The sequence below is a fragment of the Cupressus sempervirens genome, chromosome 2 (assembly GCF_028749045.1).
Source record: "Cupressus sempervirens isolate cs-2001-9-10 chromosome 2, ASM2874904v1, whole genome shotgun sequence".
Taxonomy (NCBI): domain Eukaryota; kingdom Viridiplantae; phylum Streptophyta; class Pinopsida; order Cupressales; family Cupressaceae; genus Cupressus; species Cupressus sempervirens.
Window position 1 is genome coordinate 56324105 of NC_143119.1, and position 19020 is coordinate 56343124.

The 19020-nt window shown below is 34.2% G+C and overlaps 1 protein-coding gene across 1 annotated transcript; it reads left to right on the forward strand.

Moving 5' to 3' along the window:
* The first annotated feature begins 9067 nt into the window (after positions 1-9067).
* On the forward strand, positions 9068-10998 carry LOC149571040 (F-box/kelch-repeat protein At3g27150-like). The gene has a single exon (XM_089812605.1). The coding sequence runs from the start codon at positions 9550-9552 to the stop codon at positions 10717-10719; it is 1170 nt and encodes a 389-aa protein (XP_089668731.1). The 5' UTR covers positions 9068-9549; the 3' UTR covers positions 10720-10998.
* The last annotated feature ends 8022 nt before the right edge of the window (positions 10999-19020 follow it).

Below are 19020 nucleotides of genomic sequence, written 5' to 3' on the forward strand. Positions count from 1 at the left end.
ATATGGGGGGTGCTCATAACAACAGTTTTTTTCATTGTATTTGTACCTAATATACTTCAAAGCTTGGCCTTCTTTCTCAAGGATCCTAAGTCTTTGAAAGATGTTAGGTCCAAAAAGTGTTGTCATGACATCAATGAGTTGGTCCTTTAACTCTTTCGCTTGCAAATTCCACCTTTTAAGAAAATTAAAAAACTATTGGATTCATAAATGAGCTAAAGCTACCTTTTAATTTACTTTAAGAAATTGATCAAATTAAGGAAACATGATCTAGGAATTAAATCAAAATATGATACCTAGTGCGTATCGTCAACCCAAATATACGCAAACATTCATCAGTAAGTTTTTTATTAAACATATTATTCTATGCAAAATAATAATGAGATTAGTAGTTATTACAAGGGATTACATGGAAGGTAGTGCATTTTATTATAAGTATAAGATTGTATAGTAAAATAATGGATCAATCTTTAATGTACATGGAAGTTGGGCTACTTTCGGGGGAAGACCATCTTCATTGCTAATGAGAAATTGATCAAAATTATTTATTATTCGTGTACATCTAACATGGGAACACCTAGGAAGGTCCTCATCACCTCCTACATAAAATGAATCCAATATTACAAAATGACCCATAAGAAATAATAGTTCAAGTGAAATAAACACATGAAATATGAGAGAGAAAAAGATAAATCTACTTACCAATAGGTGGAGCCACCGCATCTTTTGTCAAGCTACATGTTGCCGAATTTGAAGTTGACAGTGCCTCTTCAATTCTATTCCTTGTAGCAGGCAACATAGTGAACAGAGGATCAATGGTACGAGATGAAAAATGAGATTGTTAGAGAACAATAAAACAAGATTGTTAAAACTATTAATAAAATATTGTTCGAGAAAAACACAAGTGTAGGATAGAACATGCAATGTGCTTGAACCACCTAAAGTATCATCTTCCAGGGGATTGCCCATGTCTGTCCTCAACATCCTCTGAAAAAGTAACACATGCATTTTATTTAATGGCATAAATAAAAAGAGTATACTGTAGAAACCACTATTGAACTTTTGTTATAATTAAAAACTACATTAATACTTACTGTGTACATGCAAAATAGGTTGACATCAACCTATCCTTTGTGTTTTGTAATGTAGGAGTCTAAGGTTGAGTTTATGCCAATTGTGATATCCTTCTTCCTAGATTACAAATAAAATTTTACGATGCAAACGCAAGATCAGGGGCTAACTCAAAATTATTAATAAATTCATCCAGGTCATTGTGCAACTCCTCATCCTTGTGGACTACCTTTTCCTTTCCCACTTTAAAAATCAATTCAAAATAGTAGTGAAGAATAAAACATAATAAAAAATATGCATTAACATATTTCTTGTATCTAATTTTTACAACAACAATGAGTTTTACCTATCGAGAAGAAGAACCATTACCGTCGTGCATATCTTGTGGTTGCTAATCCATACTGTAGACCTGCATTTCAAAAAAAAAACATTGAGATATGTTAAAACACATGTTTTATTATTCTAAGTTAGCAAAAAAAAATACAAATTTTATGGTGGTTTGGATTCATTGATTGGTGTTGATTTTAAATGTGGATAGTGCGTACCACCTCACCCATGATAGTGGCTTTATTTGTATGTATATGATTCAAATTGTAATCAATAAGAATCTCTTCACCTCAATGTATCAATCTACCATCACCCTACACTTTATTATCACCATGACTCTATAATATGCTCTTTATAATCACTCAATATATCCCAAGTTTAGTCATATAAGTTAGATGTATCTACATAGTTTTTGTTGTTATAAATCTACCACGAGTGCATACCTACACATTCTTTTTTTATATCTAACAATCTGCATCCAACTACTATAATCATAGCAAGGTCTGGCATACTTCATCAATTCAACAACCTTGTTGTAAGAGATCTTTATGCCATCCATGGAAAATAGGCCCAAACCATGTAGTGAGGATGGTGTTATGCAATAAATCCTCCCTCCAACACAAAAATCAGTGTTTATTGGAGGAAGTTCATTGGGGACCCATTATTTTTGTAGATCTTTGTTCCTAAAGGGCACATCAAAGTCACCTTCACTCTCATCATAATAAGAACATGACCCCCCTTGAGCAAGGGAAAATTTCATGCACTTATTGAATTTATTTCTGGTATTTTGACCTTGAGTCAATCTCGTTGATTTAAACATACTAAATTTCTCACTTTCTTCTTCTATTCCTATATTTTCCTCGCTTGAGGAAGACAAATCTAACAAATACCTATTTTCTAGTACCTTATTTTGATCAAATTCCCTTGTATTATTTGACATGATCCTTCTTCACGAGAATAACTTGTTCTTGTATGCTTATTGAGTTGGTTGTGTATATCTGCAAAAGTATTGGACATGTTGTCCTTAATGTTTATATTTGCACATATGGTTTTGAAAGAAAAAAATTGGTCTAATTAATGTGTATAGTTGCAAAAATATTGGACATATTTTACTTAATGTTTATATCTGCACATATGGTTTTGAAAGAAAAATTTGGTGTATTTATGCCTCTTCATTTTGATTTTGCTCAAGGGAAGCTTGTCAATGGTAATAGAAAACAAGAATGCATTTTCTAAGAGTTTACAATTGTTCAAAAGAAAAAAAATTTACAAGAAAATGCACCTAAAGAATTGTTAGCTCAAAAGCAAGAACATGGTGTTGAAATAATACAAAAAGTTCTTGAGATGAGAGGTTCGCAAGTGGGGGTGTTGATCAAGCTTGAATACTTGAAAGTTAAAAAGAAAGCTATCAAGGATCAAACACCTATGCTAGAGTTCATTTGGTTCTTCTACATCTTTCATTAGTTCATATTTCAATGGAATTATTTTTTCCTTCAACTTAGTCATCTATTGGTTTATCCACGTGTGAGTGAATGGTGTTAAACATGAATCATTATTGTGTCAAAACTTCTTCTTTGTTTGAAATATCATCTAATCACCTTGGAATTTGTCATGTAATCCATTTGCATTGAGCCTCGTGATTATGGCATTTACATAGAAGCATAATTTTCTTCTTCAACTCCTTTCACTCAACTCTTCACTAAAGTTATTCTTCCAGTAGTGATAAGAGCCACTATAAATTCCTAGGATCCAAGGGACCCTAAACCTATGCTATATTTTTTGGAGCCATAGGAGTAGTTGCTATTGGATTCAGTACTTCATAACATTCTAGATCATATAGGATGTCCAAATTAATAGCAGCAATAGATATTTGGGATCCTCACAAGGAAACTGTGCTAATACATGCATGGTTACATCCTTGGCATCCATTGTTGGGCCAATGTATGGAGCCTTTATATCCAACCATTCATTATAAGTTGGGGAATGCACTTCATGCCTGGCATGCAAGTGATGCATCTACATATGCAATTCTATCACCTTGAAAAATAATATTTGATCCTACTAGCTAGGAACAGCTGATTATTCATTTTATTGTACCTAATCTGATGACAGTTCTATAGGAATTTGTAATCAACCCAACTAATTAGAAACTAGACCAACTTAACTAGGTTATGGCTTGTTTTTCTAAAAATATTTGTTATGATATGTTTTTGTAAAATTTCTTGCGAACTCTACCCATTTTTCATGGTCTACATTATTTTTGTGTAGGCTAAGTCACTTAGCACAGACTGAGTGAGTTTTATTATTTTATTATTTGAATTTAGAATATGTATGTTGTTGGATCAATTTTTTTTGTTGTGCTAATATGTAATAACCACCTTTGAAAAGATCTCTCTGTATATATAAAGACTAAAAGTTATGCAATTTGTCATGTATTGCATCTACATTTGCTTTGCCATTGCTTATAAGAGTGTTTCAAGGTTGGGAACCATTTCAACATCCCTTGCATGGTTTAGAGGTAATGTCATTATGGATGAGGCTTTTGCAAGGGAATGAGCCTCGTGATTATGGCATTTACACAGAAGTAGAACTTGCTTCTTCAACTCCTTTCACTCAACTCTTCACTAAAGTTATTCTTCCACCAGTGAGAATAGCCACTATAAATTCCTAGGATCCAAGGGACCATGAACCTATGTTACATTTTTTGGAGACATGGGAGAAGTTACTACTAGATTCAGTACTTCATAACATTTTAGATCATATAGGATGTCCAAATTAATAGCAACAATAGATACTTGAGATCCTCACAGGGAGACTATGCCAATACATGTACAGTTACATCCTTGGCTTCCATTGTTGGGCCATCGTATGGAGCTTTTATATCCAACCATTCATTATAAGTTAGGGAATGCACTTCATGCCTGGCATACCAATGATGCATCTGCATATGCAATTTTATTACCTTGAAAAACTATATTTGATCTTGCTAGCTAGGAACAGCTAATTGTTTTTTAATTGTACCTAATCTAATGACAATTCTACGGGAATTTCTAATCAACCTAGCTAATCAGAAACTAGACCAATTTAACTAGGTTATGGCTTGTTTCTTTCTAAAAATATCTACTATGATATGTTTTTGTAAAATTTCTTGCTAACTCTGCCCTTTTTTTGTGGTCTGCATTATTTTTGTGCAGGATCTTGAGCTAAGTCACTTAGCATGGACTAAGTGAGTTTTATTGTTTTATTATTTGAATTCTAGAATATGTATGTAGCTAGATCAAATTTTTTGTTGTACTAATATGTAATAACCACCTTCAAAAAAATCTCTTTGTATGTATAAAGAATATAAGTTGTATAATTTTTCATGTATTGCATCTGCATTTGCTTTGCCATTTCTTATAAGAGTGTATCAAGGTTGGGAACCACTTCAACATCCTTTACATGGTTTAGAGGTAATGTCATTGTGGTAGAGGTTTATGAAAGGGAATGAGCCTCATTATTATGGCATTTACATAGAAGTAGATCTTGCTTCTTCAACTCCTTTCACTCAGCTCTTCACTAAAGTTTTTCTTCCAATAGTGATAATAGTTGCTACAGATTCCCAGGAGCCAAGGGACCCTAAACCTATGTTACATTTTCTAGAGACATGGGAGAAGTTACTACTAGATTCTTTACTTCATAACATTTTGGATCATATAGGATGCCCAAATCAATAGCAGTAATAGATACTTGGGATCCTCACAAGGAGACTATGCCAATACATGCATGGTTACATCCTTGGCTTCCATTGTTGGGCCAGCTTATGGAGTCTTTATATCCAACCATTCATTATAAGTTGAGGGATGCACTTCATGCTTGGCATGCAAGTGATGCATATGCATATGCAATTTTATCACCTTTAAAAACTGTATTTGATCTTGCTAGCTGGGAACAACTACTTGTTCATTTTATTGTACCTAATTTGATGAAAATTCTACAAGAATTTGTAATTAACTCAGTTAATCATAAATTAGACCAATTTCACTAGGTTATGGCTTGATTCTTTCTAAAAATATCTAGTATGATATATATTTCTAAAATTTCTTGCGAACTCTGCCCATTTTTTGTGCTCTGCATTATTTTTTGTGTGGGATCTTGAGCTAAGTCACTTAGCATGGGTTGGGTGAGTTTTATTGTTTTATTATTTGGATTATGGAATATGTATGCAGTTGGATCAATTTTTCTGTTGTGTTAATATGTAATAACCACCTTCAAAAAGATCTCTATGTATATATAAAGACTAGATTATAGCTTGTTTCTTTCTAAAAATATCTGCTATGATATGTTTTTGTAAAATTTCTTGTGAACTTGCCATTTTTTGTGGTCTACATTTTTTGTGTAGGATCTTGAGGTAAGTCATTCAGCACAGGTTGAGTGAGGTTTATTCTTTTATTATTTAGATTATGGAATATGTATGCAGCTGGCTCAATTTTTCTGTTGTGAACTAATATGTAATACCCACCTTTAAAAAGATCTCTCTAAATATATAAAGAGATACATGTTTAGAAGGAAATATAAAGACATACAAGTTTAGAAGGAAAAGAAAAGAACATTTACATAGGTACCTCTTCTCGCCCTTGAAGAGAATCACAAAGCAAGGGCACAACACAAAAATGAAATGGTAGAGTTGCAAGGGCAATTTCAACAAAATGTAGAGATCACAAGGACATGGCAATGAAATGCACCAATCACAAGGGCATGACAACATTCACAACTCTCCACTCTCATTTGGAGCTCTCCATCTCTTTCGCGTACAACTCTCTACAATCAAAACAAATGGGGAATGATTTATGTCATTTTTTTTCTTTGTTTATGCTCACGTGGGCATCACAATTACAACATCAACATTGGTATTGCAATGTCTTCAGACTCAATTGCAAAAAAGAAAACATGAAAATGATCACAAATTACACCGTTGCCACAAATTACCATAGCAATTTGACCCCAAATGTACTAGTGACATCAACAACATTCACCAAAGTTTCTAGCTTATCTAGCTTCACCTTTCCATCCTCAATCATATCTCTTACAAAATGATATTGTCAATCTATGTGCTTTGTCAAGTTGGCATGAAAAGTTGGGTTCTTCGCTAAGCATGTTGCATAATGACTTTCACTATAGATTATCATTGCACCCTGTTTGAACTCTATATTTGAACACAATCTCTTTAGTCATATGGCTTCCTTACAAGCATGAGTAGCTACCATATACTTTGCCTCTATAGTAGATAAAATGACCACAACATATTGTTTTCTCATCCAACTGACTGTACCACTGGATAATGTAAACACATATGCACTAGTGGATCTTCTTCTATTACCATCACCAACCTAGTCTAAATCCACATAGCCTTGAATATCCAAGGAATGCTCATTTCCTACTCGACAAAACCATAATAATTAAGAAAAAAATGGGTTGCAGAGCATGCCAAGACTAGTCATTCTATATGGCATTATAGTTAAGGAAAAATGGGTCGTGAAATTATATTTCATGGCTTTCTATGTATTTATTATTATTTTGATATGTTGGGAGACATGGGCCTATAAAATGGTAGTTGGAGATAAATTGTTTCAGAAAATCAATTGGAACTTTCATTTCTTTTTTGAAAAGAGACAATAAGATTTTGTGAGTCTCATACCTATTACTAGAATTTTTTCATATTGTACTTTTGTTATTACTTTTTCTTTCAACATAAGAAATGACTAGATGATAAGGAAAATAATTTACTAAAGTCTTTTTCATCCCTGACAAGACCATATGCTACAGTTAAAAAGTGTAGTGAAATTCACATCCTTTGAGTTCACCCCCATTAGTCAATTTGCAATGAGTGTTTCAAAATGAGTGAATGGAAAAAGCTGCAAAATATATATTACAAATGGTTAATGAGCTTGAAATATTTGTATGTATTTTGTTAACTATTGTAAAGAAATCAAATCGATAGTGAATAACTATAATAAATTAACAATATAACAATTCTAAGATAAGACGTCATGGAGCCACAATAATAGGTTACACTTTTTTGCCTAAATTGACACTGAACTATGAATTTTCAAGAAAATTTTCACTTTCAAATGCAAATTTCCATTTAATGGTTAGGAATTTGAAGATGAAGCAAATTAGAGTCTTTTAGGATTTTTTGTGTAGATTCTAAATATATTTTTTAATTTTCTTTTGAATTGATTTGATTGAATTATTTTTCTCCCACAAAAAATGGTGTGTTATCAAAAATCTAATTTTTAAAAAGTGACATTGTTTTTTACACACATATTTTTCTACAATAGATATCAATGTGATTCTTTTGAATTTAGTTTTTTAACATCCATATTAAAACCATGGAGGTGATCTGATATCTTTATGCTTAGTATTTCAAATTTTATCAGAGTTTAAAGTTGACCTAACACTAATTTGGACATACATGGCTTTTGACAAATGTAACTTATTATATATTTACCTAATTTCAAAAAAAATGTGATTGAAAGAGGACTCGAATATAGAAACCGTAGTTAATTTTTTAATATTTGTTTTACTATTTTTCCATGATTTTTCAATATATAGGTTTATTTTTTATAACAAACTTCTATCGATTAATGTAAAAAAAATATGTACTTCAAAAATTAAAAATGTATCAGATCCATAGTCATTAGAAAGCTCATTCCAAGTACTTGTGTCATGCAAAATGACATGTCTTCAGTCCTCCATCTGAAACTAACAATTGACCCTGGAAGCCATAAAAACAACTAAAAATATTATAGACTTCTTAAAAGCCATCTAGTTTGTTATTTTTGATACAAACTAACTTTCTTTCAAAAAAAATTAGATAGTTTTGATAGAAACTAATTCTATTTAGAAACTAAATAGTTTCGATCGAAACTACCTTCAAAAGTAGTTTTAATAGAACTATAAAAGTTCCTATCAAAACTATATGATTACCTTCAATCGAAAGTTTTTGGGCAAAAAATTCATCTTACGCGATTTTGGAGGAATTTCTTCCTCCGAGAAAGTGTAACCCACTATAGTTACACTAGTACTAGTACAATTCTAAAGATGAAAATTCAATAAAAATTTCAACCCATCATTTTTAACAAATCTACCATAAAATTCAAGTCGGAGAATTCTTAATTCTAGTAGGCAGACCTCATGATAAAAAGCCTATCAATTAATTAATTACCTAAAAATTACTTTATTGTGAAAGTGATCAACAATTTGAATAAAAATAAACTTGAATTGAATATTTAGAAACAATTATGTCATTTTATTTTAATTAATAAAATTATTCAAAAACTCCTTACAACAAACTAAAACGAATCTATAATAAATATTATAAATAGATAAATAATATACCCACTCCCATAGAAATAAACACTTATTATACTTCATAATAAAATACTAAAAGTGGTTAGACTGAAAAGTGAAAGATATATTGTACCTACTCTACTAAAAAAGTGAGACCATGTATATACTACGACATAAAAATAATGGAAGCATCTATGTAGCTGACCCAATTCACATTTTTAACAATTTAATAATTAATAAAAATAATGTCAGAATGTGTTTCTATCCTTTTATTTAATTAAAAAAAATCCAATATACGCAATTCTATCGACTAGGTAGACTAGTTAGCCATGGGCAATTAAAAATAAATAAATTATTAGACAGAAGAACATTATAGAAAATAAATAATATACCCACTCTCAAAACTAAGACTAGTTGCATTACGCTAAAATTTTGGTAAGAAGGAAAGCTCCAGAAAGGACGAGAGAGTGCACTTTTTCAGCATTAGAAACATTAGAGGTAAGCATTCTAGAATGTCGACGGCCGTCACCAAACCCGTCGTAGCCGATGGATGACGATGAGAGTCGTTGGGATAATACTCGTCGAGTAGAGCTGACGTCGTTGAAGAGTAGTCGACATAGACAGAAATGAATGATTTTGGCCGTCACTTCAATAATGCGAATGTGTGTTAATCGATTCCACGTGATCCCTCCCCCATATCCTTACTTTATCAAATTCCACAGCTCAACTGTACCACCTAATACTAGCGAACTTTCTTGTCTTCACACCATAAATTGAAGCGTAGTAGAAACCAAGAATCCCACATCTCGTATTTTCAAAGCCATGGCCGAAGATGAGGAGCCCGGCGGATACGCTGAGCCGATGATTCCAAACATGGTGGAAGAGACTGCGCTTCTCTGTCTCGCAAAGCTGCCTCCTCCGGCGGCGGCGGTGGCGCGGTGCGTGTGCCGCTCGTGGAGAAAAGCACTGGCAAATCCCACGTCTCTCCGCCGCTCTCTCAGCATCCCGCCAGATCACCACCTCTTCCTCGCCCTCTTCCAGACCGAATGCGACCCCGGCTATCTGCAGGCAACTCACCAAAACACAAAATGGCTGCTCCTGCGCCGCCCATCTTCCTCTTCCGCCGCCCCCGCCGCCATTTCTCTGTGCAATCCACTCTCGCAAATCTCCGCCCGCATAAACCTCCGAAGCGTGGCGGCCAATGGCAGCGTATTGTTACCGGAACTCCCCGCGATGGCTCAGAACGAGATCGTGGGGTTCCAGTCTTACAGCGTGGAAAACGGACGGTGGAGCGTCGTTCCGTCGGTTCCGGAGGCATACAGAGACATCAGACTGTACGCGTGCGCGGCTCTGGGCGATTTCGTTTATTTCAGCGGCGGCCGCGACGAGGTGAGCGGACGGGCAACAGCCGGTGGTGTCAGATACGACACTGTGCGCCGTCGATGGGAAACCCTAGCGGAGATGCTAATGCCGCGGATCGACTGCACGGGGATCGCCTTCGGCGGCAAGTTTGTTGTGATCGGAGGGTCTTACAACGACGGGCAGTGCACGCGGGTGCATTCTTCCTGGGAGGCGTATGATCCGGTGACCGGCAGATGGACGCTGCTGCCCGATCTGTGGGGAAATGGGCTCAACTACGTCGAGGAGTCGAATGCTGCGCAACCGGCTGTGGCGGTGGTAGGAGGTCGTGCGCTGTACGCCATGCAATCGCATTCGAACGAGGTGATGAGATTCGAACCGTCGACCAAGAGGTGGGTGCGCGTGGGGTGCGTCGGCGAGGGCGGGTGTGAAACGAGGTACCGAATGCGTTACAAGCTGGTGGCGATGGGAGAAGAATTGTGGGCGATCACGCACGCCATGGGAAAGGACGTCAGAATCTTTTCTTCTCCTTCTCCCTGCACAAATTGTATCGACCTGCGTTTTACCCAGGTGAAAGTGGACGGAGCCGAAGATTTCGACCATGTCTTGACTTGCGCCGTCTTGTCTCTGTGACGGAAAATTCTTCTCTTTTAACCATGCATTTCGTGTCTTTCAATTCAGTGAAATACGGGCGTCCTTTCTCCTCTTTTATGGGTAAAACTCTCGTTTTCAAAATGCAGTGGAAAGCGAAAGCACTCTCTCCTCCCCGTCGGTGAAGAGAAAAGCGATTATTAGAGCGGGTCCATCCAAACTGCATATGACATGAAATGTGCTGTCTTATATGTAAAATGTTACAAATATATCCTTCTCAGTCCGTACTATTGCAATTGATATATTCAAATTCGTAAGCCATGCATCTCTCACTAATCTTGGTCCGTATTAGTTGAAATAAAACTTGTTTAAATTAGATGAATAGGAGTTAAGGATGATAAATAAGCAAGCCCCTTATATTTTTAATTAAGCATGAAGAAATGGGTATTTACTTTTCACATCACTAGGTAGTTAATTCTATATTAATTAATTAACATATATCCATAGTGCAAGTTAATTTTATGTGGTATTTAAATCTATTATTTTAGTAAACAAGGATCTCTTCCTTTGAATTGTACATGAGATTATGATTTCTTTAGATTGAATTTGTGAATTTAGTTCTTTTCTAATTGTATGATTCAATCAAATAACTCTTAGATCCTATCGTGTACTTGTACAATCAAGATCATTTAGTGGTTCTTTGTTTTCAATTAATCATCAAGAAACAATAAATTGGCAATGTGTTTGAATCAAGTTTATTAGGTCAACTTTCTAGAGAGACAAACTTTACGATTGTGTTAATGCAAATTTCTACATGTCAACATGTTAAAACAAGACTATTCCCTTATTTAAATTTATGATTTCAAAAGACTCTCACAATAAACACTACAATTGTTTCATTCAAAAGAGTTTTTGTAATTTTTAAAAGATAACTATTAGTCACACATTATAATCCTTTATTGATCAAATCTAGTCTATATTAACCTCCCAGTTTTAGTTTTTCCTATCATATACACTTATCTATATTTACATTATACAAATTGAATTGAAGAACAGAACAACACTAGGCCTAGAAAGTCGTCTTCTCCCATCACACACAAACCACTTGCAAGTGACATGGTAGAAGAGGGCCATCTTTTGAGGAAATAAAAACCTCAAAGAGGAGGGAACAATAATCACCATACATTAAAATGTTCATTATTGTCTACCTCTCAATACTCACACAGTTGTTGGTACCGACACTTCTAAAATACATATTTGCTACCTAAGTAGTGTCATTATTAAGTCCACATGAGTTACATAGGTAAGCTGGGTGGAAGGTAAAAATGTGGGACCTGAACAATCGTTTATTAGGGTAAAAATATGAAGGTTTTCGATACATTGAGGGTCTGTTTGGTTCATGGAATTGTAGAAATCAAGATTTCTACAAATCTTGGTTTTGCCAAATCAAGGTTTTGCAAATCTTCATTCCTATTTTTTGGATTTTACTTGAATTGTTTGTTTCACTCAGAAGATGCATGTGAAGACACATTGTTATGCGTAAACTTTGAGTTGAAGGCAGACTTCAAAAAGTAGTCCAATCTATTGTTTTTACACTCCTCAAAAAACATAACCAGGTTTTGATTTTCAATTCCTACTTGCTAATAGGAAGTCAGAAAACCTGGTTTTGAGATAAAATTGGAAGTCGCGAATTCCAATTCCAATTTACTAATTTTGAAACAAACGCAAAAAATTTCAAATCCTGGTTATGAAAAAACCAATTCCTATCATCCTCCACAAAACAAATGGACCGAAAGAAAAATTCTAGCCTACTCTTAATCTCTGAAATTGAATTCTCACAGTTGTGTTGGAAATGCCAGAGAAACTTTTAATTGAGAAAGTAAGGATTAGTAAGAACTAGTGTTAGCTTCTTGAGATTTATAATGAGAGATTTGACATTAAAATGGTTTTGAAAACCATTGTTGTTGATCCCTAAAACTGTTTGGCAGCTAGACAGCATTATAATGATATTTAGATTTTCAATTTCCCAATGACTAAAGTGTAGGCATTACTTTTTGTCAACTCATATTCTGAAGGATGGACTTAAGATTGACTTCCAATAGAATACCTAACACATTCCTTTTGTTGGAGAATGTAAATGTGGTGTAGAAGACTACTTCCGGTCAATTGAAGAAAGGATCAATGGAGAGATGAAAGGGAATTTTAATTGAAACATGTCTTCTTATAAAATTTTAAAAGTGCTTTCTTTCCCAAGACTCACTTATAGTAACTGGAAAGTCACCCCGTTCAAAGGGCGGGGACTTCTTTAGCTCTGAAAAGGGATAAGGGGATTACCCGATTTTCTATTGTAAAGGAAGGGAGACAATGAGTGTTTTCTTTCCCTCAAGAATTCTCGTTATAGAATCTTTGTATTTTCTAATTTTACCCACGAAACAATAGAAATTTTTTAAAGCTTTATATTCATTGCATTTCGTTTAGATTGTTATTTATGCGTGATTCAAAATCACTTATGAATTCCTTCATTTGTTACATCAAGCCATGAATATATCTGCTATGTGATCTTTGAGGCTTGCATCATTCATACTATCTTAATCTATTCTTCACATCTTTGTCATGGTTACATGTACAAATATTAGTTTTCTTTTCTACTTTCTGGTTAAAGGAATATTTTAGAAAATTTAGAGAAAGATAATCTACTCAGCTCTTTCAATTTGAGGCATCTCTGAGTCATCTTTGAAATTATTATAGAAAAAATAAAATAAAAAACTCTAAATTTAGAGAATTTTGGTGACTCCATGGGGGATTAAAAAGTTTAGTAACTTTCCTGTTTCAAATATTTAATGTTACCTTCCCAAAAACAGAAGGCTAACAACACTGTTTGTTTAAAACATCTTAGAAGCATTATTCGAGGCAAAGCCAAGCAAAGTGTTGGATAAAATTAATTAAAATCTCCATCCGCATCGTCTCAGTTTCAACTGAACTGCAATATGTGGAGAATGTTACTAAAGTTTCTGCAACAGTCAGTCGTCCAAGTGGAGAATTAGTTAAGATGGAAATTAATTTGATTTTACCATTTCAGAATCTAGAAGCTGCAAAGCCCTCTATAAATAGACACAATGTAATTATACAAATCAATATAAAATGTTTTTCTATTATGCAGTTATACAAATCATTATAAAATGTTTCTCCATTTTTCTTATTGTTATTATAAGTACTTATTTCTTATATATTTTCATTGTCTATCATTTGGTTTGTTTTTAGCATATCTAGATCTATTTTTCATCATGGTATCAGAGCTATTCAAAATAGCTTAATGGTTTCATCTTCAATGAAATAAACATCACCGTGAATATCTAGCGGTTCTTCAACAAGCCTCATATTCTTGATAGTTTCTTCTCTAATAGACAAAATTTAATAGGAAGATGGCTCTGATACCATATTAGAAAAATAGAACAACAGAAACAAAGAAGATAGAACAAAGAAATAAGATACTATATTATATTGATCAAATGATCCTTATTTATACAATCATAGAGACAAATAACTTTCCTATAAATCAGCTAAACTTACTGAAAACAAACTAAAGATGAATGACAGCTAACTATGAGGAGGATACATCTACAACTAGTTATTGTTTAAAACTAAAACTCGTGACTCATACCGTTGAAATGAACTTATGTTTCCAACAACTCAAACATAGGTTACCACATATGCAATAATCACTTATGACACTATTGTTGGAACATTAACTCCAACACAAATGAACCAATTCATAAAAATGTATACATCAATGGTTGAAGAGATAAATGTTATTTGGATGAACAAGAATTTCAATTTCTTTTGAATGCTTTCAAAGAAAGCATATGTGAAGTTGCATCTATCTAAGGATTATAAATCTATGTGTATGATAAAAAAAAGTGCATCAAAGATAGGATCATCTCAAGAAGTCTTGAACAAGATATTTTGGCTACAATATAAAAATTAAAAGAAAAATAAAAAATAAAGAATCAATGCCTTATAGTTTCTCTATTTTTAGCAAGCAAGATGTTGTGAAAACCCTAGCTAAATAGAGTGATTATTAGTATCTTAGGGTCATAATTACCAACAAGAAAGAATATTGCATCAAGTTGAAAGAAGTGGCCAAAATATTATTTGACATGCATGATTGAACAAAAACTCATTTCTCCTAAAGAAGTATTACTTGATGAATACAAGACTATTTTTTTTTTTCCCAAATGAACTATTTTCGAATTTACTCTTTGGCCAACTATATATAGCCATACTACCAAAGAAATAAATTACATAGTGTTCAGTTATCTTATCAACTTATTTAGTCAAGAGGTTAGTGCAAGAAGTTGGGTTTCACTTTTGATCAAAAAGTGGAAGTGTTTTTCCTGGTTTTGAAATATATTGTCAGTTGATGCAAAAATTTGAGACATTTAGAGATTAAATATTTAAAAAGTTCATAAATAAAAATTGTAATGCGTGGAATCTCCTTTTTTAATATGTAATTTATTTGTATACCCATGTGATAGATTATTTTTTTGTCTGGATCCTTAAAAACCACTTTTTCAAAATGCATGTTTCAGGACTATACCATACTTGTGTACGAATACCATAATTTGACACAACTAAATGAATTTTTGTGAATGCTTTTAAACGAAGTTACCTTACACACCAAAGATTGATGAGAATAATTTTCTTGAATTTTTTAATGAATTTTTTTTATTAATTTTTAATTGATAACCAAGCTAATTTCTAAAACCTCTCGTGTACGGACACCATAATTTAATTTTTTTTAAATTGAATTTTTTTTAATTCAAAAGAATTGTGTGAAGATTGATGACATGTAAATTAATTTTAAAAATATGAAAAATTAAAAAAGTTATTAAAGTTTTAGTGAATCTCACTATTTTATGTTTAAGAGATACTTTTGATTAATAAATAATAAAAAAATAGCAAATGAACTCATAACACTATAAAATTTACATGTTTGTAATCAAAACAGTGAGACTTATAATGGGTTTTCACTAAGTCAAAATATTCAATGGGAACAATCGTATAAAAATTACGACAATCCCTAATATTGTCAATTAAATGTCTTAATCAAATTTTGGTTTATAAAGGCATAGGCTTGGTCCCACCAAGCTTATGCCATGTCTTTCCCTAAGGCAAAACCTAATGCGAATTCCCACCCATGGCATTAGAATCGGGCATCCAATTTTCAATTCAAAAATCAGATGCCCAATTTGAATTTAAACAATTAATGGAATCAGGCACCCGATATTTAAACAATCAAGTACCCAATTATTTAAAAATCAAGTGACTAATTTAAAATTGGGTACCTAATTGTTTAAAAATCAAGTACCCAATTCTGATATACTCGTTGAGCCCCACAGAGCACTTTTCAATGATTGCAATGAATGAATGACAGTTTCGAGTTGCAATAATGAATTTCTATCACAATTATTATGTTTTCTTGCCATCTTCTACAATTTACAAGCTATTGATTCAAATTCAAAATTGGCGCAAATATGGGATCAAAACAATGAAGAAAGAAGAAAATAAAAGTTTTGACAAATGAGGAGATTGCAACAAACTAAAAGAATGAAGCACAACGCCAATGAGAGAGAAGACAAATAATTAGAGAGTTGAGAAATGTTTCAGAGGAGAAATGTTAGATTGTGGTGACTGATCAGGAAAGTACTGTACATACTTCATAAATAGTGGGGTTCGGGGCATCGCCTCGAAAAAAAAAAATTTGGAAGTAGCCGACATGGTAGCCGACATATTATGGCCGACATATGGCCGACACGTTATAACCCTAAAGCGGTTTAATACTTGTATAAAAAGGGCTTAGGGTTGGGTATTTTTCATGTGTGGTGATACGAAATTGGTTCTTGCGGTGGTATTGAGCTGTAAGGGATTACGGATTGTAATCAGGTTGTAATCACTGGATTGTAATAAGATCGGACTTGTTGTTTGGTGGACGTAGCCCAGGGATTGGGTGAACCACGTTAAATCTTGGTGCCTTGTGTTCATTTCTGTGTGTTCTATTATTTTCTGTTATTGGTTATATTTGCATGTAGTTTTTATTTCTGTCCGTGGTTTATCCTAACAAGTGGTATCAGAGCAAGGTTGTCTTTCAGTTATCCTCTGCAGGAAAGTCTCACGGTTAAGTGGGAGTCTCACAGTTGAGTGGGAGCAATGGCAGATGAGGGTAAGTTGAGGGTTGACAGGTTTAATGGGCAGAACTTCCAGTTATGGAAGATGCAAATGGAAGACTATTTATATCAGAAGGATTTATGGAAGCCGTTGGAAGGAAAAGCCAAGAATCAGGGAACTATGTCAGAGGCTGAATGGGATCTTTTGGACAGAAAGGCACTTGGAAGCATTCGGTTATGCTTGGCACCATCGGTGGCATTTAATATTACAAAAGCAAAGACGATAGAAGATTTGATGAAAACCCTAGCGACACTGTATGAAAAGCCCTCCGCTTCAAATAAGGTATTTCTCATGAAGCGTTTATTTAATATGAAAATGGCAGAAGGTGGATCTGTTGCAGATCATTTAAATGAGTTTAATACTATTACTAGTCAATTATCTTCTGTGGGTATCAATTTTGATGAAGAAATTAGGGCTCTCTTGATTTTGTGTTCTTTGCCTGAAAGCTGGAATGGCTTGGTAATGGCGGTGAGTAATTCTGTTCCTGGATCTAGTACCCTAAAATATGATGATGTGATCGGTGTTATTTTAAGTGAGGAAACTCGTAGAAAATCCTCAGGTGGATCTACATCAGGAAATGCTTTAAATGCACAAAGCAGGGGCAGAACGACTGAAAGAGGAAGTAACTCTGGAAATCGTGGGAAATCAAGAGGAAAGTCAAAGGGGAGGAGGTCTCAATCGAGAGGACCAAATGATTGCTGGTACTGTGGGAAACCAGGGCACAAAAAGAAAGATTGCTGGACTCGAAAGAAAAATGAAGGAGATAAATCAGATGGAGACAAAGAGGCAAATGTGGTAAGTAACAAATCCGAAGAGGATGCTTTGCTTCTGTCTTTAGAGAGTGTTGATGATTCATGGGTTTTAGATTCTGGTGCTTCTTTTCATGCTACACCTCATAAAGGTTATTTCATTGATTATGTCCAAGGGGATTTTGGGCTTGTTTATTTGGGGGATAATGAACCCTGTCAGATTGTTGGAAAGGGAAAAATTAAGATTAAGTTTCAGAATGGGAATCATTGGCTACTACATGAGGTAAGACATGTTCCAAAACTAAGTAGAAATTTAATTTCAGCAGGGCAACTCGGTGATGAGGGTTGTGTAGTTACTTTTAATGATAAAAATTGGAAGGTTTCAAAAGGTTCCCTTGTAGTAGCAAAAGGTGTGAAAGTAGGCACCTTATATCTTTGTACAGGTCATATTGTTCCTTCTACTTTGATTGTTTCGGAGAAAAATGAATATTCAGGAACAATTACTGCAGATGAGCAGGGAGAACAAATAGCTGTTGTGGATTCTGATACAGCACTGTGGCACAATAGACTTGGGCACATGAGTGAGAAAGGTATGAAAGTACTTCATTCAAGGAAAGTTTTACCAGGTCTAAAATGTGTGAATATGGATTTCTGTGAAAGTTGTGTGTATGGAAAACAAAAGAGAGTGAGTTTTGTAAAGACAGGGAAGGAAAACAAAAAGGAGAAATTAGAGCTTGTGCATACAGATGTATGGGGACCGGCTCAGGTATCTTCCCTTGGTGGCTCTCATTATTATGTTACATTTATTGATGATGCAACTAGAAAAGTATGGGTTTATTTCCTTAAACATAAATCTGATGTATTTCAAACTTTTAAGAAATGGAAATGCTTGGTTGAAAATGAGACTGGTAAGAAATTAAAATGTCTCAGATCTGGTAATGGTGGTGAGTATTGCAGTCATGAATTTCAAGATTATTTCTCCACTAATGGTATTCGTAGACAAAAAACTGTTCCAAGGACTCCACAGGAAAATGGAGTGGCTAAACGCATGAACAGGACTATAATGGAGCGCGCAAGGAGCATGAGGTTGCATGCTGGGTTGCCCTTACACATGTGGGCGGAGGCTGTCAATACTACAGTATATTTGATTAATAGAGGTCCCTCTACTCCTTTGGGCTGTGGTATTCCAAAGGAAGCATGGACTGGTAAGAAGGTGAGTTATTCTTTTCTCAAGACCTTCGGTTGTGAAGCTTTTGCTCATATAGACTCTGAAAATAGAACCAAGCTAGAAGCTAAATCAAAGAAATGTGTCTTTGTTGGATATGGCGTTAATGAATTTGGCTATAGGCTTTGGGATTTTGAAAATCAT